This window comes from Giraffa tippelskirchi, chromosome 3, assembly GCF_054371585.1.
Source record: "Giraffa tippelskirchi isolate mGirTip1 chromosome 3, T2T-mGirTip1v1.2.pri, whole genome shotgun sequence".
Classification (NCBI taxonomy): Eukaryota; Metazoa; Chordata; class Mammalia; order Artiodactyla; family Giraffidae; genus Giraffa; species Giraffa tippelskirchi.
Genome location: NC_137277.1, coordinates 28,031,805 through 28,053,788, shown reverse-complemented (window position 1 = coordinate 28,053,788; position 21,984 = coordinate 28,031,805). Strand labels below are relative to the sequence as shown.

General features: G+C 55.8%; 1 protein-coding gene across 18 annotated transcripts in view; it reads left to right on the top strand.

Moving 5' to 3' along the window:
• The window catches only part of TOM1L2 (target of myb1 like 2 membrane trafficking protein), a 73,546-nt gene that overhangs the window by 38,350 nt on the left and 13,212 nt on the right, over positions 1-21,984 (top strand). For 10 of the 18 annotated variants that reach the window (XR_014080435.1, XR_014080436.1, XM_081583504.1 and 7 more), the window contains exons 2-10: positions 3,228-3,312; positions 7,332-7,410; positions 10,569-10,718; positions 12,446-12,580; positions 13,485-13,619; positions 14,354-14,470; positions 19,286-19,419; positions 21,240-21,288; positions 21,508-21,631. Coding sequence is in view for 16 of the 18 variants with exons in the window: in XM_081583504.1 (XP_081439630.1) it covers positions 3,228-3,312; positions 7,332-7,410; positions 10,569-10,718; positions 12,446-12,580; positions 13,485-13,619; positions 14,354-14,470; positions 19,286-19,419; positions 21,240-21,288; positions 21,508-21,631 (1,008 nt within the window). In the remaining 2 variants the exon portion in view is untranslated. The remainder of the gene's footprint in view (positions 1-3,227; positions 3,313-7,331; positions 7,411-10,568; positions 10,719-12,445; positions 12,581-13,484; positions 13,620-14,353; positions 14,471-19,285; positions 19,420-21,239; positions 21,289-21,507; positions 21,632-21,984) is intronic. The other 8 variants (XM_081583517.1, XM_081583515.1, XM_081583513.1 and 5 more) reach the window with 5 other exon arrangements.

The window sequence follows — 21,984 nt, the reverse complement described above, 5'->3', positions numbered from 1 at the left end:
AATCAAGATGGTGTGATCACTCACCTAGACCAGACATCCTGGAATGTGAAGTCAAGTGGGCCTTAGAAAGCATCACTACGAACAAAGCTAGTGGAGGTGATGGAATTCCAGTTGAGCTATTTCAAATCCTCAAAGGTGATGCTGTGAAAGTGCTGCACTCGATATGCCAGCAAATTTGGAAAACTCAGCAGTGGCCACAGGACTGGAAAAGGTCAGTTTTCATTCCAATCCCAAAGAAAGGCAATGCCAAAGAATGCTCAAACTACCGCACAATTGCACTCATCTCACATGCTAGTAAAGTAATGCTCAAAATTCTCCAAGCCAGGCTTCAGCAATACGTGAACCGTGAACTTCCAGATGTTCAAACTGGTTTTAGAAAAGGCAGAGGAACCAGAGATCAAATTGCCAATATCTGCTGGATCATCGAAAAAGCAAGAGAATTCCAGAAAAACATCTATTTCTGCTTTATTGACTATGCCAAAGCCTTTGACTGTGTGGATCACAATAAACTGTGGAAAATTCTGAAAGAGATGGGAATACCAGACCATCTGACCTGTCTCTTGAGAAACCTGTATGCAGGTCAGGAAGCAACAGTTAGAACTGGACATGGAACAACAGACTGGTTCCAAATAGGAAAAGGAGTACGTCAAGGCTGTATATTGTCACCCTGCTTATTTAACTTATATGCAGAGTACATCATGAGAAACGCTGGGCTGGAAGAAACACAAGCTGGAATCAAGATTGCCGGGAGAAATATCAATAACCTCAGATATGCGGATGACACCACCCTTATGGCAGAAAGTGAAGAAGAACTAAAGAGCCTCTTGATGAAGGTGAAGGAGGAGAGTGAAAAAGTTGGCTTAAAGCTCAACGTTCAGAAAACTAAGATCATGGCATCTGGTCCCATCACTCCATGGGAAATAGATGGGGAAACAGTGGAAACAGTGTCAGACTTTACTTTTTTGGGCTCCAGAATCACTGCTGATGGTGACTGCAGCCATGAAATTAAAAGACGCTTACTCCTTGGAAGGAAGGTTATGGCCAACCTAGATAGCATGTTTAAAGGCAGAGACATTACTTTGCCAACAAAAGTCTGTCTAGTCAAGGCTATGGTTTTTCCAGTGGTCAAGTATGGATGTGAGAGTTGGACGGTGAAGAAAGCTGAGCGCCGCAGAATTGATGCTTTTGAACTGTGGTGTTGGAGAAGACTCTTGAGAGTCCCTTGGACTGCAAGGAGATCCAATCAATCCATCCTAAAAGAGATCAATCCTGAGTGTTCGTTGGAAGGTCTGATGTTGAAGCTGAAGCTCCAATACTTTGGCCACCTCATGCGAAGAGTTGACTCATTGGAAAAGACCCTAATGCTGGGTAGGATTGGGGGCGGGAGGAGAAGGGGACGACAGAGGATGAGATGGTTGGATGGCATCACCGACTCGATGAACATGGGTTTGGGTAGACTCCGGGAGTTGGTGATGGACAGAGAGGCCTGGCGTGCTGCAATTCATGGGGTCGCAGAGAGTCGGACACGACTGAGCGACTGAACTGAACTGAATGATTAGTGATATTTAGCATTTTTTTTCAGGGACATGTTGGCCAATTGTATATCTTTTTAAAAATTAATTAATTAACTTGGCTGTGGTGGGGCTTAGTCGTGACACTCAGAATCTTTTGTCGTGGCATGTGGGCTTAGTTCCTGGACCAGGATTCAACCTGCATCCTTTAAATTGCAAGGCAGATTCTTAACCTCTGGAACACCAGGGAAGTCCCTGTGTATAGGTTTTTTTTTTTTTTTTTAGGTTTTTTTTTTTTTTTTGAGAAATGTCTGTTCAGGTCCTTTTGCTGTTGTTCGGTCACTAAGTTGTGTCCGATTCTTGGCAACTCCATGAACTGCAGCCCACCAGGCTTCTCTGTCCTTCACTATCTCCTAGAGTGTGCTCAAATTAATGTCCATTGAGTTGGTGATGCCATCCAACCATCTCATTGTCTGCTGCCCTCTTCTCCTTTTGCCTTCAGTCTTTCCCAGCATCAGAGTCTTTTCCAATGAGTCGGCTCTTTGCATCAGGTGGCCAAAGTACTGGAGCTTCAGCTTCAGCATCAGTCCTTCCAGTGAATGTTCAGGACTGATTTCCTTTAGGATTGACTGGTTTGATCTCCTTGCTGTCCAAGGGACTCTCAAGAGTCTTCTCCAACCACAGTTCAAAAGCATCACTTCTTTGACCGTCAGCCTTCTTTATGGTCCAACTCTCACATTCATACATGACTAGCAGGAAAACCATGGCTTTTACTATACAGACCTTTGTCAGCAAAGTGATGTCTCTGCTTTTTAAAACATTGTTTAGGTTTGTCATAGCTTTCCTTGCAAGGAGCAAGCGTCTTTTAATTTCATGGCTGCAGTCACCATTCCCAGTGGTTTTGGAGCCTAAGAAAATAAAATCTGTCACTGCTTCCACTTTTCCCCCTTCTAATTGTCATGAAGTGATGGGACTGGATGCCTTTGGCCATTTTTAAATTGGGTTTTTTGTTGTGTTTGAGTTTTAAGAGTTCTTTGTTTATCCTAAAAAATATTAACTCCTTATCAGCTTTGCAAATATTTTCCAACATTCTGAACATAGGTTACTCTGTTTTTATTCTGTTGATTGTGTCCTTTAATGCACAGAAATGTTTACATTTTTATGCAGTCCAGTTTATCTGTTTTTTCTTCTGTTGCCCGTGCTTTTGGTCTCATATCCATGAATGAAATTATTGCCACATACAATATTATGAGGGCTTCCCAGGTGGTGAAGAAGCCACCTGCCAATTCAGGTGATGTAAGAGATGAGGGTTTGATCCCTGGGTCGGGAAGATCCCCTGGAAGAGGGCATGGCAACCCACTCCAGTATTCTTGCCTGGAGAATCCCACGGACAGAGGAGCCTGGCAGGCTATAGTCCATGGGGTCGCAGAGAGTCGGAGGTTACTGAAGCGACTTAGCACCCACACACCAACATCATGAAGCCCTCCCCCTGCTTCTAAGAGTTCCAACTCCTGGGAGTTTAGTGACTGAAGGATAGTATTGGGGGTCACTCCTTGACCCCCTGTCCCAGGTGTTCTCTCAGGAACAGCACTAGAGCTGCTGTTGGCTCAGCCCATCTGCTTGTGGGGGCAGTGGGGTGCATCCGGTCCCCACTCTTTCCTGCCAGGCCCCTTATTCCAGGAGAAATGTAAAGCAGTTTTCTTTCTGAATTTGCAGAAAAAGCAACAGATGGCTCCCTGCAGAGCGAGGACTGGACATTGAACATGGAGATCTGCGACATCATCAATGAAACGGAGGAAGGGTACGTGTCCCCTCTGCCCCCTGGGCAGGCAGCCTGTCGACTGTGGTGTCTGACCAAGCAATGCTCAGATGCTCCGCCCTCCCGCTGGCGCCCCCAAAGGTGCTGCTGGAGTCAGAGCTGTGACCCCCTCTTTAATAACCTGCTTTTAATCACAAGTGAAAATGAAGTTGCCTGGTTACTGAGTCCCCTGCAGCCAATCATCCCCTCCTCTCACCCTCTGCAGCCCTGGGCTGTCTCTGTCCTGTTTTGCTGGACTGGATGGAGCCCCATGAAGGAGAGAGCCCTCAGGGTGTGTAGTGGGCAGTGGAGCAGGGAAGACCTGCGAGTCCCAGGCCCCTGCAACACCAGGTCTGGTCTGCTGCTGTGTTTACATCATCTTCTGCATCACAGCTGCATTCTGCATGCACTTCTTCCAAATTAGTTGGTATTTGACCCTCCATCTGCACCATAAAAATGGAATTTACGGAGGTAGCACCCTCATAAACCACCTCCAGACCTGGGCAGCTCTGGCCTTGCCCTGAGCTCCGTCCTTACTGGCCTTGCCATGTGGAGGCTGGGGACCAACCTCCTGATTTCACTCAACAAATATTTCCTGAGTGACTGCCTCATACTCAGCCCCAGGGGATAAACAGACTCCCTCGCTCAGGGCTGACATTCCAGAGCAGGGAGGCAAACCGTGAACAAGACACCCTGGTCAGCTGGTGACTCAACTGCAGAGCTGAGCTGGGGAGGAGAGGGCAGTGACCACTTGTGCACAGTCGCCAAGGAGGCTGGGAGGCAATGGGGGCGAGGAGCTGCCCCTGCCCTGGGCCCCCACCCTGTGTCCAGCCCTGATTCCTCCAGCCTGTGTGACAGGGCCAGCCCCTTTGACTGTTGAGGAAGCTGAAGCTTGCCCTGATTGGCCCTCGTCCAAGGTCAGCACAGTTCGGAAGCGCAGATGCAGGACACAAGCCCTGCTGACCGCCTCCAGCCCAAAAACTCTGGGTATGCTTCCTTCATTTATTCAAAGCTCACCTGGCAGGTTGGGGTCCTGGTGGGCACAGGTTTGATGCACTCTTCCACAGGCCCCTTGCTGGGCTTGCCCTGACGCCTGGCCTAAGGTAACCTCCAGCCTGGGGCCTTGTGTGGCCACCCCTGGTGCCCTGGGCCCTTGGTCACTAAGCAGCAGTGCCTGGCAGAATAATACCCCCCAACCCGGATGTCTTAGATCCTGTTTCCCAGGCATCCCTGGACTACTAGTCAGGTGCAGGCATCTGGGTTTGATGAACGCTCCCAGGAGAGTCTCACGGTGGCTCTGGTAAGGATCACGGTCGTTTTCATGACCATCTCGGACCTTCCCCAGCTCAGAGTCCTTGTGCCCAGCCTCTATGCTGGAGGAGCCCAATAACTGCAGTGGAGCACGGGAACAGCTAGGAGGGACGACAGGAAGGGAGTGGGGGCGTCCAGGGTATGAAGGGGGTGCAGCCTCGCCCTCCTGGGGACAGGGAGGAAACAGCTCAGAAGCGGCAGTCCTGGTACTGAAGGACCAGGTGGCTTCAGGATGACTGGAGGAGTGTGGGGTCCATGGAGACTCTGGGGAGGCCAGCTCCTGCGGCCCCGATCTCTCCCCCAGAAGCTGCTGGGTGTGGTATCCCCTTCCTGCTCTCAGCCTCTGGGTCCCCACTCCCCTGCTCCTGGCTCATGGCTGATCTGCTGCTGCAGGGAGCTGTGTGGGGCCCCTGACAGGACTTGGATCCTATCTCCAGGCTTCTTCCTGGGAGAAGGGTAAATAATACTTGCCTTTGTGCTCCCTCTCAGGCAGCACTTTCCCTCTAAGTTGGGAGCTACAGCATCTCTGATTGCTCTCCATGCATCCCCCATAGGGAGCCTGGGTGCTGTGCTCCCTGAGCCACAAGTGAGTGCAGCCCTGGGTGGCTCTGCCCGTTTATTGCTCTGTGGAAATTCAAGGGGAGGGGATGAGACCCTACTTGATGGAGCCTTTGAGACAGGAGAAATCAATCATGCTCCTGGCCGGAGGCAGTGGAGCTCCACCAGCTCAGGTCCACAAAGTCCTCAAAAGCAAGAATTTGTCAAGTCCCTTTTTGCAGAAATCAGCACCCCTTGTAGGAACTGCTGCCACACTGCACACACCTCCAGCAGGGCCTCTCCCCAGGGCAGTGTTGCTGCAGCCACACACAGACACAGCACACACACACAATACACAGACACACAAGAACACACACACAGCACATACAGGACACACACACACAAGAGCACACACATACACAAGAGCACACACACAGGACGCACACTGCACACATACACACTGCACACACATGAGCACACACACAGCACACAGAGCACATACATATGAGCACACATGGGGCACACACAAGAGCACACACACAAGCACACACAGCACACACACTGCACACACAGCACACACATGAGCACACACAGCACACACACGAGCACACACAGCACATACGAGCACACACAGGGCACACACTGCACACACAGCCCCCACACACAAGAGCACACACAGCACACACAGGACACACACAGCACACACACACAAGAGCACACATGCATACACAATGCACACGTACAAGAGCACACACACAGGGCGCACACACACACAAAAGCACACACAGGGCACACACACTGTGCGCACACTACACACATACACATACGCTGCACACACAGGGCACACATACACACAGGGCACACATAGCACACACACACAGGGCACACACGCTGTGCGCACACACTGCACACATACAGACACTGCACACACGAGCACACACAGAACACACACACACCTCCGGCAGGGCCCTTCCGCAGGAGCAGAGGACTCCTGTGGGCAGCCTGACTGCAGGCTGGCGTCTGTTGTTCCTTCTGGAAGCCTCTGCTTTCTAACTGGGCTAATTGGCAGAGCTGCTCCCTCCCCTCCCCCAGCTTTCTCACACACCTTCAAAGGACATTTTTTTTTTTTTTTTTCCAAAGGACATTTTTGTTTGGCAAGTAGGTAACAAATATTTCTGAACTATCAGAATAGGAGGGCCCCAGTTTAGACCTAGATTATGCTGACCTGTGGGTGGAAGCCCAGTTCCGACGGCAGAGGGCAGGGGCTCCTTGAGAGAAGGTGATGTGGTGCTGGGGGTGGGGATTTCACGCCCAGGTCACTCCTGGCACCACGGCTTTGTTGAATCCTGGCTGAGAATAAATTACACAATGTGTTAGACACAGGGCTGTGCCCAGTAGATGCCCTCCTGGGCAGGCTGGGGACCTACCTCCTGGCCATGTCCGAGGTGTCAGGAAGAGTGTGTCCTGGACGGTCAGTGTGTGTCACAGCCGTGTCAGCTGGAGGCCCTGCAGTTCTGCCCTAGGAAGCCTGGTCAGATCTGGAGCCTCAAACCCACAACTCCTGGACTTTTGAGCAGACTTACTTCAGTTTTCTCAGGGAGAAAGGCGCTCCCCAGAGCCAGAGGCTGGACATCCAGGCCTGTGCAGGGACTTGGCCAGGTTCCCTTTTTGAGCCCACATGCCAGCCGGCTGGTCATTCTTCTGGGAGAACCACACTTGCATGTGATGCAGAATTCGAGGGGGCCGGAGCCTGTGTGTGACCCCAGGAACAGTCCCTGCTCCTCAGCCCCATGCCCTTCCCAGAGGCAGATCCCTCCAGGGTCCCCTCCCTGTGGACATCGGACCTGTGTGCCGCGTGCTCCTTGTCCTTCCAAGCTCACGTGGTAGCATCCCTTCTGCACAGCTCTGCAAACAACGCCGGTCCATATCTTTGGACCGGTGTGAGGAGCTTCTGTGTTCTTCAGTGCAGCTGCATGGTACTCCATTGTATAGAGAAGCATGGTTTAATTTAACCTGATTGACATTGATGGGCATTTCATTTGTCTGCAGTCTTTCTCATTTATAAACGGGCAGTGGCAAATAAGGTCATGTACACGCTGTTGACACCATGGCCCTGACTCTGCAGGGCGGTGCCCAGGCAGAATTGGCAGGGTCTGCACTTGTCTCTTCTCCAGGCCGAAGGATGCCATTCGGGCGCTGAAGAAGCGGCTCAACGGGAACCGGAACTACCGGGAGGTGATGCTGGCGCTGACTGTGAGTGCCCCTACCCCTTTCCCACGGTGGGAGCGTGGCCAGGAGCCTCAGCCCAGACAGCAGTGCCTCCTGCTGCTGCCCCAGTGTCTTGTCCTCTGAGATGCATGAGCCCGAGTCTGATGACGTGCTAGCAGGGACGAGGCGTGGACAGCACTGTCCAGTAGAAGCCCCAAACAGAGAAGCCCCAGGCCTGGGCATAGGTCCCTGTTGTTCACCAGTCTGCCCTGGGACACTGAGGTCCAGCTGCTCCTCTGGGGTCAGCTCCCTCCCTGTGAGAGTGCTGGCTCCCCTGAGCACCTGCCCAGATGTTATACACTTGCTTCCAGAAACCTTCCCAAGTAGGTTTCCTCATCTGCTTTTACGGATGAGGAAACAGGCTCAGAGAGGCCCAAGGTTTTCCCAGACCTCACAGGTAGTGAGGTGCCGACTGGATTAAGGGGTAAAAACTAAACATTGCTGCAGAGGGTCTTGGGAAAATCAGCAAGCGACTCCTTTCAGGAAAGAACAGAACAGATTTTTGCCTGTCTTTGAGATGTCAGGGGGCTTCCCAGGTGGCGCTAGTGGTAAAGAACCCCACTGCCAATGCAGGAGACATAAGAGACACAAGTTCGATTCCTGGATTGGGAAGATCCCCTGGAGAAGGAAATGGCAACCCACTCCAGTATTCCTGCTTGGAGAATCCCATGCATAGAGGAACCTGGTAGGCTATAGTCCATAGGGTTGCAATGAGTCAGATACCACTGAAGCAACTTAGCATGCACACAAGATGTCAGAAAATTAAAAGGGATGGCTTCCAGTGTTATTTCTATCTTGAAACCTAACATTTTTTCAAATGTGGCTAAAAACCTGCATGCCAATGCAGGGAACACGGGTCCTGTCCCTGGTCCTGGAAGATCCCACATGCCACAGGGCAGCTAAGCCCGTGCACCACCACTCCTGAGCCTATGAGCCGCAACTGCTGAAGCTCAAGCACCAAGAGCCTGTGCTCCACAGCGAGAGAAGCCTGCTCCCTGCAACTAGAGAGCCTGTGCACAGCAACGGAGACCCAGAGCAGCCAAAATAAATACATAAATAGCTTCTGAGTGTGCACCGCAGTACTATAGGTTATAGTCACCACGTTCTCTGGACCCAAGAACTCACCCACCTCACTACTGAGACATACCCTTCACCAGCCTCACCCCGTCTCCTCCACCCCCAGCCCCTGGTGTCCACTGTCCTAACTTTCTGCTCTGAGTTTGGAGTTTTTAGATTCCACATATAAGTCATATCGTACATTATTTGTGTCTGATTTATTTCACTTAGCCTAATACCCTTGAGAATCATCCCTGTTGTTGCAAAGGGCAGGATTCTCTTCTTTTTATGGCTGAATAAATATTCCTCTGTGTGTGTGTGTGTGTGTGTGTGTCCGTGTCCCATTTGATTTTCTGCATGCATTCACCCATCAGTGGACACTTAGGTTGTCTCCATGTCTTGGCTGTTGTGAACGAGGCAGCTGTGAGCGTCGGGGTGCGTGTGTCTCTCTGGTAACCTGATAGCATTTCATTTGGATGTCCACCCAGGAGCGGGATTGCTGAACACATGGTAGCTCTATTTTTAGTTTCCTAGGAACCTCCTTTCTGCTCTCTGTAGTGGTGGCACCAGTTTACATTCCCACAAGCAGTGCACAAGGGTTCCCTTGTCTCCACACCCTCACCAACATGTACCTCTTTTGTCCTCAACGTTCCTCAGATGATTTAATAGAATTTAGATTTTTCTTAAACTCTTTTCAAATAAAACAAACAACAAAAAAATGCAATGTTAAGAACCACTTAATAAACTCACAACTTGAAAAATTAGATAGAGACTTCGCTGGTGGTCCAGTGGCTAAGACTCCACACTCCCAATGCAGGGGGCCCTGGGTTCGATCCCTGTTCAGGGAACTAGATCCCTCGTGCCACAACTAAGACCCGGTGCAGTCAAATAAATAAATATATTTTTTTAATTAGATAGGCAACAGGTAAGGTGTGAGGTGATAGCTCATTGTGGTTTTTTTCCGCTTTAGCCACGGACTTTATTATTTGAATATTTGCAGCTAATATTCTATACACAAGTTTCTTACAAAACTCTACATTCCATCTTGCTCAGTCACTCCACTCTCCATTTTATGCCACCTTTTCATGAAGAGGTATTTCCCCAAATCACCATCTGTCTGATTGTGTTTGTTGTTGTTCAGTCACTAAGTCGTGTCCGACTCTTTGCAACCCCATGGACTGTGGCCCTTCAGGCTTCTCTGTCCATGGGATGTCCCAGGCAGGAACACTGGAGCGGGTTGTCATTTTCTTCTTCATCATTGTGGTTCTGAGTTGCGTTTTCCTAATGAGCAGTGATGTGGAGCTTCTTTTCAGGTGCCTGTTGGTCATCTGTATGCTTCTTTGGAGAAATACTTAAGTCCTTTGCCCATTTTTAAATAGGACGGTTTGTTTTTTTGCTGTTGAGTGGCATGAGTTCCTTATATACTTTTGGATATTAACACCCTGTCAGATTTTATTTTGCTGAGTTTTTTTTTTTTTTTTTGCCTGCTCGTGGGCCTTGGCTGCATTCTGGAAACTTCCCACGTGTTTTGGGCCCTCAGGCCATGGGGAGGGTTTCACTTCTTTGGCAGAGCAGCCTGCAGTGGGCCATGCCAGCCAGGGCCCCTTCCTTCTGCAGCTCCTGCTCTGCTAGGCTCTGGGGCCCCGCTGCCTCTGTCCAGGGCACTCTAAGGACCAGATGAGGGAACAAGACCCTGGCAGAGGTTGCCTGTCACCTGAGGAGCTTGCCGATCTTGGAGGAGGGTGGCCCATGCCTCAGGGCGGGCAGAGATGGGGGCTCAGAGGAGGCTGCAGGCCATCCCGGTGGCCTCCTCCCATGAGGGCCCATGTCCACTAGCCATCAGTGTCCACTCAGAGGCTCGTTTCTGGGGACGCTCAGTCATTGATCGCACTGAAACCCCAGCATCCTCCTTGTGCAAGAGCTGGTGCCTTCTGACTGCTGTGCAGCCCGGGGACCCCGGCCAGCAAGGGGTCACCTGTGACTCGGGTTTGACTCTGGAGGAACCAGTTGGCAGGACAGTCCAGGCAGGAGGTGGGTATCTGCTGCCCCTCAGCTTCGGTGGTGACCTCTCTTCCTGCCTACGTCAGGTGCTGGAGACGTGTGTGAAGAACTGCGGCCACCGCTTCCATGTGCTCGTGGCCAACCGGGACTTCATTGACAGCGTCCTGGTCAAGGTCATCTCCCCCAAGAACAGCCCCCCCACCATTGTGCAGGACAAGGTGCTCGCTCTCATCCAGGTGGGTTGGTGGCCCTGGGCCTCTCCCACCTCCTCTGTAAGGGCGCCTGGTCCCTGCCTCCCTACTGCAAGTCTGAGACTCCCACCACGTTCTGAAAAGCCCCTGCTGGTTGGGTGACCTGCTCAGCCCTGGACTGAGCCTTAGGTGCGGGCACTTGCAGGTGGCCCTGGTGGCTTGTTTGGGAAGTCTGACCCCCTCCAGACTCAGTCCCCGCTGAACAACTTTGTCCTGGGCTCACAGCCACCCTGCATAGAGGAGAGCAGGTGGAAAGACGGAGAATGAACGGGGTCCTCAGCCTTCCCTCCCAGTCCCGCTGGCTTGTGGCCATCTCCTAAGGCCCGTGTCTCCCCAGAGAGCAGCCCAGCCTCCCCGGGCCCGGCCAGGCTCTGTGGAGAGAGGACCTGACCCAGCAGCTGGGCACACATTGCCCTCCAGTGCCCTCAGGGGCCTGTTGATGGCTGTTGGGCAGGTGCCCCGAGGAGTCGAGGAAGGGACGGTTGAGGTCTTCAATGTCACTTCTGTGGGGGGAGCTCCTGGAGCTGTCGCCCTCCTGCAGAAGTAACGGCGGAGGCCGTGCCGGAAGTAGCCGCCACACCCCTGTTTCTCCCCGACCTCCCTTGAGGCTGTGGGACGTTCTGAGACCCTAAAGTTTAGGTCTGAGACCAAGAGCTGGCCCGTTTTGAAGGTGGAGTCGCAGGACTGAGCTGGGTTTGAATCAGGTGGTGCAACCGGGGCAGCTGGTGGAGGCGAGGGCTCCGGGCGCTCCTGCTTTCCTGCCGGTGCTGCCTCTGCGGCCCTGCCGCCCGCCAGTGTCCAGGCCACACAGCAATGTGGCCACTGTGGGCCGTCCTGACGTGGGCATGAAGTCTCTGCAGGTGCAGACGGGACAAGCAGACCCCAGAGGCCGGGCTCTTGGCAGGGTCTGTGGTCCATGAGACACAACAGCCAAAGTGAGTGAGTCTCTTTGGAAACTGATCTCGTGGCTTCTGTGGTCAGCTGGTGAGGGATGGGTCTCTGACCTCGGGTCGGCTGGAACCTTTCTGGAGTCAGGGAGGCAGCTGTGCCCTGTGCCAGTGACACAGTTGGCAACGGAGCAGCTCTGCCTCCTGTTTTGGGCCTTTTTGGGGGGTGCCCTCTGGAGGTACTTCTTTTTTTGATATATTCTGTAACTTCTGAAGAACAGAATCAAAAAAAAAATTTAACAGTTCATGAACCAGTGATGAGTGGCAGTCTATTGAAGTGTGTGTCCTTCCCCCTCCGGGTTGTGTCTGATCTAACAGAACCTGGTGGATGAGCCTCCCTGTGGACTCTCCCATGAGGGCACATGTCCCCCGATGCTGTGGGAAGCTCCTGCTTTCCTGCCCTGGGTGCAGGCACCTGCCTGTCAGACGGGTGGCCATTTAAACAGCATGGGCTCTGGGCTCCCTGACCTACTGGGGAAGCCTGAGGTCAGCCTGGACCGCCCCGTGCAGAGTGAGGAGGCCACACTCCTGTCCCACACAGCTTGCAGCTGGTCGTGGTCAGGTGCATCACCTGGGCTCAGTCCCAGGCCCTGGGGGGGGTGGGATGGTTTCTTGTCTCTGCTCTAGGAGGCGCCCCATGTTGGACTTAGTTTTGTGCTTTGTTTCCATCTGCACTTAGCCTGGCAATGCTGGCAGGAGGAGCAGCATGGCTGGGCTGTGGCCCTAAGTGTCCGGCACCACTAACAGGTCCGTTCTCCCCTCCAGGCATGGGCCGATGCCTTCCGGAGCAGCCCTGACCTCACGGGGGTTGTGCACGCCTATGAGGAGCTGAAGAGGAAGGGTGTGGAGTTCCCCATGGCCGACCTGGACGCGCTGTCCCCCATCCACACGCCGCAGCGGGTGAGCCTCCCAGGAGCCCATTGCAGATATTCTCTGGGTTGTTCAGCTTGTCAGCAGCTTCCTTAGGGCTCCAGGGCATCTCTTGTTGACAATAAAGCTGTGCCAGAGGGAGACAGCTGGCTGTGGGGGCTCAGTGGCAGCAGTGTCCCCCAGTTTTCACCCCATCATGGGGGCTGTGACCCCAGGGACCAGTGAGGATGCTGTCAGGAGGTGGCTGCTCCACCCTGGGAGGGTCAGGTGCCTGCTCTCCAAGCAGGGCATCTGGTGTGGGGACCGCATCTCCCTGGGGGCCCAAGCCTCTCCGGCTCCACTTCCACATTGCTGATGCCGAGGGGCTGATGGCCTCGCTGGTCACGGGGCAACGAACAGCTTTCAGGCTTTTCAACTCAGGTTAAGAGGCCATCAGGGGCTCGGAGGGAAGCACGGGGACCTGGACTTTCCAGCGTTTCTCGTGTGGATCCTCCATGCCCTTGGCTGTGCTTTGTGGGGTAAACAGACGTGTTTTATTTTTCAAGTAATAACAGAACGGTATTGTTCATATGATTACAGAGGACAGTCAGTAAATTGCATGATTACTATTTATATTAGTCTACTTGCAAAGGCCAAAAAGTCAACTTCTGGTACCATATAACGGCTCCTGAGGGGCTCCTCCATAGCAGTGGGCCCTCTGCTCAGACCTCGTGGTGGTCCTGACAGAGGGAGGGGAGCCAGAGCCCTCAGGCTGCGGGGTCTGCCTCTCTGGGTTGCATGGGGTGCCTGTGAGGTTAGTGGGGGAAGGAGAGGTGTGGGGCGAGGGGGTCAGGCCGACGTGCAATCCCGGGGTGGGGGCAGTGTTGGGGGTCGGTGCCAGGCCGGCCGCATAGGTGGCCTGGGATGACGGAAGGCTTTGTGGTTGCCCTGCCAGAGCGTCCCGGAGGTGGACCCTGCCGCGACCACGCCCAAGTCCCAGTCGCAGCCGAGGACGAACAGCGGCTCCTACTCGGCCCCACAGGCCCCGGCTCTGAGCACTGCGGGCCCCATCACTGCCAATTCTGAGCAGGTACTCGCACACTTGGGGCCATGGGCAACCTGCCAGCTGTCTGCGGTCCCCTCCCAGGAGACAGACCAGGCCTCCCTGGATGGAGCTGGAGGCAGGGTTGGGGAAGTAGGAGGGGGTAGAGGGGATGGAAGTGGAAGCACAGGGCTGGGGCAGGGTGGGCAGGAATCTGGCAGGAGCTGAGCTGTGAACGGTCATGACCATGCGTGGCCCACAGAGCCTCAGATCTACCCAGTGAGAAGGCCACCCGCTGTGGAGGCAGAGGTGGGAGGGACCCCACCATGGCTGGCACCTGGCCTCCCTGCCCTGGGAAAAGGGAAGGTGGACACGTTTGCAGGTGGACGGCCACCGAGACCGTCCCCTGATGGGCTGTCTGTGCTGGGGGGCTGGCGTTGGATCTGCTCCCTCCCCGGGTGGGGGCTGGTGGGGAAGGCGTGGCTCATGCTGGCTGCTGTGGTTAGACCTTGATTCTCAGGCCAGAGTCTGCATCTGTGAGGTTCCTAGACAAGGCCCCCAGCCCTGCAGGGACCTTGGGCGCCACGTTCACTAGCATGTGAAGGAGCAGAAACGGGCCTGAGAGGCTCGTGTTCCCTGCAGGCCCTGCTCGGCCCCCTTGCCCCGTCCAGGCACTGCCCCCGGGGGCCCCAGCTGCCAGCACCCCCACGCAGGCAGAAGAGTGAGGCCACGTCCAGCTCGCTGACCACTCCCTGATCCCCCACCGTCCCCCGGCCCCACAGATTGCCAGGCTGCGGAGTGAACTGGATGTTGTTCGAGGAAACACAAAAGTCATGTCCGAGATGCTAACTGAGATGGTCCCTGGGCAGGAGGACTCATCCGATCTGGAGCTGCTGCAGGTGAGGGCATTCGGACCGGGGTCACAGGAGGCAGCTCAGGGTTTGGGCCCATCCTCGAGAGGGACCGAGTTGAGGAGGCCCGTGTTGGCCCCCAGTCCCTGGTGCTTTCTTCTTTATTCTTCTTAAAAACGTGTTTTCCTGGTTACAAAATGCCAGTTGTAGACTATATACCCATCAAAAAAGAAAGGAAGTACAAAGGAGAAAATGATTTCCTTTAATCCCAGCATCCACATATAAGCACTGTTGGTTTTGGTGAATTTTCTTTCAGACATTTTTTCTGTGTTTATTCCATATGAGATGATAGTACGTGTATAATTTTACATTTTGTTTTGTTCACCCAATGTTGTCACAAACATGCGGGAACTGTCAACTCTTCCTGTTCCTAGGGGCTCCTTGTGAGACATCTGGGGTGACACTGAGGTTCTTGGGCCAGGGTGGCTCATGTCCTTGCCCACTGGCTACCTGCAGGTCCAGGAGCCTGGCAGAAAGGGGTCTAGGAGTATGGCTGGCCCACAGGGCTCCTGCCCCATGTCCACAGAGCCCAGAGCTGGGACCCAGCCCTGCCCACACTATCTCAGAGGCTCTGGCATCTGGGAAGTGGCAGCGGCTCAGCCCTCAGGGGCAGCCCCTCTGGAGGTGGGGAGAACGTGGTGTGAGGGAGGGTCTCCCACAGGAGCAGATGCCTGGGCCACAGGGCAGAGCTGACGGCGTGGCCCGCGGGAGCACCTCCCACACCTTCCACTCAGGGCAGCCGGTCTTGGTGTCTGAGGGCCACACCGCACCTGCCATGGGCACGCTGCTGCTATCTTTCAGGAGGGTGCACAGCCCACACCAGTGGTCTGGGCCTGAGTGGTGCTGGTCGTGCCCCTTCCAGCCCCTGAGGAGGGGGTGGAGAAGCCAACCTAGAGGTGTTTGGGCTGTGGTCCCTGCCCTGGAGGCACTCAACCATGGGCAGCCCATCTCTCTGGGCCCGGGCCCACCGGCTGCTCTGGACACAGAGTGGAGGGCCTCCCAGCTCGCCCACGTGCCAGCCAGGCGGCGGCCTCCACCCGCGGCCTGAGGGGATCTTCCAGGTGTTACCCGAGGCACAGGAACTGAGAGGGCCTCCTTAGGCAGTGTTGTGCTGTGTCAGCACCAAGTTCCTGCTGACCTGTGTGCAGTGGGCAGAACAGAGGTCCTGGCAGCGGGCATAGTAGAACAAAGCCAACCCCAAGCAGAGAGCATGCACGCTGCGTGTATGTGTGTGTGTTCAAACAAGACAGCTAGGGCTGAGCAGACAGCATGCACTCTGCGTGTGTGTGTGTGTGTGTGTGTGTGTGTGTGTATGTGTGTGTTCAAACAAGACAGCCAGGGCTGACCAGACAGCATGCACTCTGCGTGTATGTGTGTGTGTGTGTGTTCAAACAAGAGAGCCAGGGCCGACCAGACAGCATGTACTCTGCGTGTGTGTGCATGTATGTGTGTGTGTTCAAACAAGCCCGTCAGCCAAGACACACAGAACCTGATCTCTTGGCATCAGCTCACAGTTTTCAAAAATAGGTTGCTTCCCATGACGTTTCCTTCCCCTCTGTTCTGCTCTGATTCCAAGCCTGCCGGCTCGCTGCTGTCTTATGAACCAAACAGTAAGGATGGCCCTGGGTGCCAGTGGGAGGCTGTCCTCTTGGCATGAGAGACTCACAAGCCGGCAGCGCTATGAGCAGACAGGGTCTGCTGGCTGCTAGCTGTGCCTCTCAAGCTGTCCCCAACGCCCCCCTTCTCTCCTCCCCCGCAGCCAGGAGCCAGACAGGTGGGGTCTCCCGGGGGTCAGGGCTGCACTGGACAGCAAGGCTCCACGTGGGAAAGTGCCACAGTCTGCTGGCAAAGGGTCAGGCTGGAGGACAGCCAGACTGCTCAGGGCAGAGCTATCCAGAGCTCACGATGGGAATAAATGCGCTTGTCATCAACCCAAATGTTCACGCCAGCAGAAGCTGCTGCGGATTTGAGTGTAAATTGCTGGGTAGGAGGTGGAGGACATGGGAAGAGGGAAGCAGGAGGTGTCGGTGAGGCACACCATGGCCGCGACCAGCATCTGGAAGGGTGACCAAAGGCTTCCTGCATTTCACGAAGGATCTGTGGAGCGGCAGGGACTGGAGCAAGGCAGGCGAGGCGAGGCCGAGTCCCCCTGGGATGGTGAGGCCAGGGCCCTGGGTAGCACAGAGGCCTCTCTCTGGGCTGGAGAGACCTGCGGGCAGCTGGTCCAGCCCTGCCCCATGCTGTCGCCTGACGGCAGCTTACCTAGCACACTTGTTCCTGAACATCCTCAATGACAGGCCTGGGAAGTACCTCCTCCTCCAAACACAGGATTCGGATAGACTTTGGGAAGCAGCTCGACAGAGCAGAAGAGCCGCAGCTGAGGGGTGCCCAGGTCCCCTTCCAGGAGCTGGTGACTCGGAGCCTGCAGTAATTGCTGCCCTGGCAAAGGACTGGGAAGCAGCTGAAGAGTCACCAGCATAGGGCCAGGCGCAACTTGTCAGAGCCACTGGGGCTGTGCATGCTTGTCTGTCCATGTCCAGCCCCTGCCTGTGGCCCCACCAGCTGAGCAACACAAATTCATCTCCTGTGTGGCAGGTCCTTCAGTGCTGTGGTCGGCCGCCCTCCCTCGCTGGTGTTTCTCAGCAGGAGGCAGTGCTGGGGAACCTCCATCTCCCTTGAGAGCTCTCCAGCCATGTCTCCCAGCTGCGGGTGGGCTCCAGGTCTGGGCCTGAAACCTGAGGCTCTGCCTCTGTCTGCTGGAGCTCAGCCTTTGGTTGCACACGGGAGTCTAGACTTTGGAATCCTTGGGATTCCGGTGCCAACGGCCACACCCCCGCTGCCCCCAGACCAGCCTCTGCAGCTTTGTCTGCAGTTAGCGATAACATTTAATTGATCCAGTGGTGCCCAAAACAGGCATTCCTTCACAGCTGTCCCCCAGCTCCTGGAAGGCTCCTGGAAGAAGCCCTGCTCCACGTTGTCTCTTCAAATAGCAGATGGTTTATACCCTCTTGCTACTTGCGTCTCGCTTCAATAGAAACTGAGATGGCCAGGACCGTTTTCTCCAGAGAAATTTAGTTGACTATGTGTTCAGCTTCATTATTCCCCTCTTGTCGTCAACAAAGACTTTCTCTCCCTCCGTCTCCTCTGCAGCTGCAGAGCACAGATCTGCAGGAGCCCATTCCCTGCTCCTGGAAACCCAGAAAGATGATTAAAAGATCGTTCTGCAAGGTGGGGATGAGAGTGTCCCTTGAAGAAAAGATGAAGGTGTGGGGATTAATTAGACAGGAAAAGGATATTTTGCCAGGTGCTCTGATGGATGGAGGGCGTTTGCACTAAGAGCGGTGACCAGCTTCTCACCCCGCTGTTGAGAACCAGACCCAGGAGGCCAGACCGAGACTGTCCGTGGTGAGGATGTTCCTGTCTCAGCTGGGGCTGGTGGCAGGTTCTGGTTGCCTTGTCTCAGCTCAGGACCGGAAGGTGCCTGTCTGGGTGGCATGGAGCTGGAGGGAGGCAGGAAGGTCTGCCTGGAGCCTCTGTGTCTGGCTGTGGATGATTGCTTGGAGGCCCCGAGGGGGCCGGCAGGTGTCCGTGGTGGCACAAATCTTTAAGCTCTTGTCTTTCTCACTTATACAATCTCTCTCTCTCTTTTATTTTTTTTGTCCTTTATAATTTTTTAAGATAATAAAAGTTTGAAGCAAGGAGAAGGTAAAACTTTCTCTCTGCAGAGACTCCAGAAGGCCCCTGATCTGGGTCCATGTGTAGGTGAAGCTCCATGAGGGGCCCCTGGGTGCTGGCCCAGGTGTGGCGCACCCAAGGCCGTGCCGGTGGGTTGGGGGCTGTCTCGCCCTCGCTTCAGCTGAAGGCCACAGGAGCCAGGCACTAGTGCCCAGCTTTGCGTCTCCTCCTTCAGAAATCATCTAGTGCTTCCTAAATGCTCTGTAGGGTAAGGGAACCCTTCCTCCAGGAGTAAAACTCTACAGAGACCCCTAGCATATCAAACAGGTGAAAGCAGATGAGGCACCCTGGCTGTCGTGGCAGGGGCCAGAACCCTGGGTTGGGGGCGGGGGCAGCTCCTTGGGCGTGGGAGGGCTCTGGGCAGAGCTTCACCTCTTCTCCCACCCCCTTTCTGCCCCGGACAGCTGAGGGTCAGGACTGCTTGCTGTAGCCCTGACACGCCGCAGGGGTTGGGCTCCGGGGGAGACTGACTGCAGTCCCGCCTTCTCCAGGCGGGTGCTGTCCCTTCTTCGGGCAGGTGTGCCCGGTGCTGGAGCTGCCGCCTGCGGTCTGCGGAGGGGCTTGTTCTCCTTGAGCTGGTGGCGCCTCCACTGGGGTGGGTGGGAACCCGGCTTTGCTAACTAGCAGTGGGGGGTGGGGAGGCTGGGGGCGTGCTGGAGGCGCTGAGTCGGGATGTGTTCACAGCGCACAAGTAGTCTTGGCGGGTGCCCGGAAAGCGTTGAGATGCTTGGGGATACAGAGGATGGGGCAGCCTGTCCCAAGTGATGGGGTGGCGTCTGGCACGTTCTGTTGAAGAGAGGAAGCAACTGCAGGGAATCGTGTTCTCAGGTTTTACAAGCGGTCTGTGCGAAGTAAGCGGTCTGTGCGAAGTTGTTCTCTGCACACAGCAGAGCGCACCCTAGGACGCCTGTTCTTCAACTGGGGGAGCGGAGGAGGGGGGCTCCGCCGGGCCTCGCGCACACGGCCGGCCGTGTGGTGGCTTCTAGAGCACGGGCCCTGGGGTGGCTTCTAGAGTCGGCACGCGCCGCTCCGAAGCGAGCCCGCGGTAGCCGGGCCGTGTGTCCGCAGGAGCTGCACCGGACCTGCCGTGCCATGCAGCAGCGCGTGGTGGAGCTCATCTCCCGCGTGTGCAACGAGGAGGTCACGGAGGAGCTGCTGCATGTCAACGACGACCTCAACAACGTCTTCCTGCGCTACGAGAGGTGGTGGGGTGGGCGGGGGCGGGGCCCGGGGCGGGGTGGGGGAGGTCTGTGGCAGGGGCGGGGCCCGGGGCGGGGGCGGGGCCCGGGGCGGGGCGGGGCGGGGCCGGGGGCGTGGAGGCAGGCGCTGCCCTCTGTGAGCCTCAGGCTGGTACCGTGTCCGCCGCCCAGGAGGGAGAACGGCCGGGAACCCCTGGCTCCTGCACCTGCTCCTTGGAGGAGACCCTGAATCTGCAAAAAATTAAGGGGGGGAATCTCTACCAGGGAAGATTTCCTCTTTCCCATATTTAAAAAGAGAGACTGTCCTCTCCTTTGCAACGTCAATGTCTGGAGGCTCTGAGGCGAGGGGTGTGAGTGCCGACGGCCGCTGCTGCCACGGACACTCTCTCTCTCTCTCTCCTCCTGCAGACAAGTCAGTTTGGGGTTCAAGGTAGCAAACCTGCATATTCTCTTCCTTCCCAGAGCCTTCCCTCGGGAAGAAGTGTGGGATCCAGGCAGTGTTAAGCAGGCAGGTGGCAGTGAACGGGTTCCCACCCTGGCTCTGGAGGGGGCTGCCCTAGGAAGCACCTTGGCCAGGCCAGCGTTTTGCCCACAGGATGAAGTGGCCTCCGGGCTGCAGACCCTGGCCTGATGACCTGGAGTCACAGAACGTCCACGTGACCAATGGGCATCTGGGCCTCAGGCTGGTTTTGCTGTGGGTGCCACAACTCTGGGCCGTTTCTTCTTCGACTGTTGGTGGCAGCAGTGGGTGGCCCTGTGTCTGCCGATTGGGTGACGGGCCAACCACAGTAGGAATGTAGGGCCATCCAGGGCCCCGAGTGCCAGGGGGCACAGGAGTAGAGCCAGGTCGGGGGGAGCTCAACTCCTGGCCCCAGAGCTCTGGGCCCTGCCCTGCATCTCCTGTGTCTCCAGTCTTGACAGTCTGAGCTTCTAACCTGGTAAACCCATCTCAGGAATAGGGTAACGGTGATACACAGGCAGAGCCTGGGGCTGGCAGACCTTCCGGCCAGAGAGCCTCTGACAGGACTGACTGTCAGTGAGGGCATGGGGGGGGTGCTCCAGCACACTAACTGCAGGCGGGTTAGAATTCCTGTCCGTGTAGACTGAGTACAAACCACATCCCAGCTTGTCCTCGGGATCCCTGCTCACCAGGCATGACTGCAGCACGTGGCGGGGACCACTGAGGGGCAGGAACCCCAGCAAAGCCCCAGCTGTAAGAGGTCTTAGACTACAGTGTCTGGGCTGCCATACTGGTCCCTGCCTGGGACAGAATGCCTTGAGTGCAGGAGAGGAGAGTCTGTCCTTGGCCAGGCTAGGTCCTCTCTCTGGTGACTGACCCCCACACAGCTGCTGGGGCCTGAGCCCGCCTTCCTCCTCTGATGCCAGCCCGTGGGCCCCACCCTTTCCTCTAGCACCTCGGCTCCTCATTCCCCGACAGGGAGGGTGGCAGTTCTTGCCTGGATATGAGATGCCCCCAGGGAAGGTGGCTGACCCAGTGCCCCTGCAGGGCCCAGAGGCGCCTGTGGTCTGGGGGGCCGCAGGAGCTCAGTGAGTGAGAGTTGAGGCAGAGGAGCCCAGGGTGTGCTTTGATGCCTCCTGGACGTGCCAGCCAGCCTCTCCTCCCTCTCCTGCAGTGCCCGTGGGGAGGCTGACCCCCACCCCAGTCGCCCCATGCAGAGGCAAGCACGGCAAAGTTGTGTGTGTACGGGGTGTCTGCTCTCTGGCCCCCAAATGAGCCTGGGTCTCTACTGGCCTCCGGGCCCGCAAGCACCATGGCTCCAGCTCCCCGCACCCTCCTTACTCCGCTTTCCCTTCCCCTTTAGGTTCGAACGATACAGGTCAGGCCGATCCGCTCAAAATGCCACTAATGGGGTGAGTGTTCCTTCGGAGTTCTCGCCTGCCTGGGGGCCAGGAGACTGGCCTGGATTTGACCTTACCTCTGGTTTTCTTAACTGTGGTTGAAATATTAGGGTGATGGGAGAGCAAGCTCTGAGGGGGAGGCTGGGGGCACATCCCTGTTGGGTGGGCGCAGGGAAACCCCGGGACCTCGCGGGCTTTCCCCTCTGGCCCAGCACGTCTCCTGCCTGGCAGGTGCTGAGCGAAGTGACAGAGGACAACCTCATAGACCTGGGCCCGGGGTCTCCAGCCGTGGTGAGCCCGACTGTGGGGAGCACAGCACCCCCATCTTCTCTCTCCTCCCAGCTCGCCGGCTTGGGTGAGTGTCCCTGGCCTCCCCCTACCTCCTGGCCTTGGGGGGCGGTCCATGGGGCAGGTCCTGCTGTGCCAGCTTCAGCTCAAGGCTTCTCCCTAAGCTTAAAGTTTGAACCTGTTGGAAACCTGGAGTGAGGGGGTGGTGGCTGGAGGCTAGAGGCTGTTTGGTCCTGAGGACAGGTGGCTGCTGTGTCGCACGTGGATGTCCTGTGTGGCCCAAGTGATCTCCTTCTCAGCGTCAGCCAGGCCAGGGTGGCAAACCGGTGTCAGCTCCTCAGGTGCTGGACCTGCAGCCCCGAAGGCTGCTGAGGCCATCCAGGCCTGGAAGGGTCGGCGGCTGACTGGTGGCATGTAGGC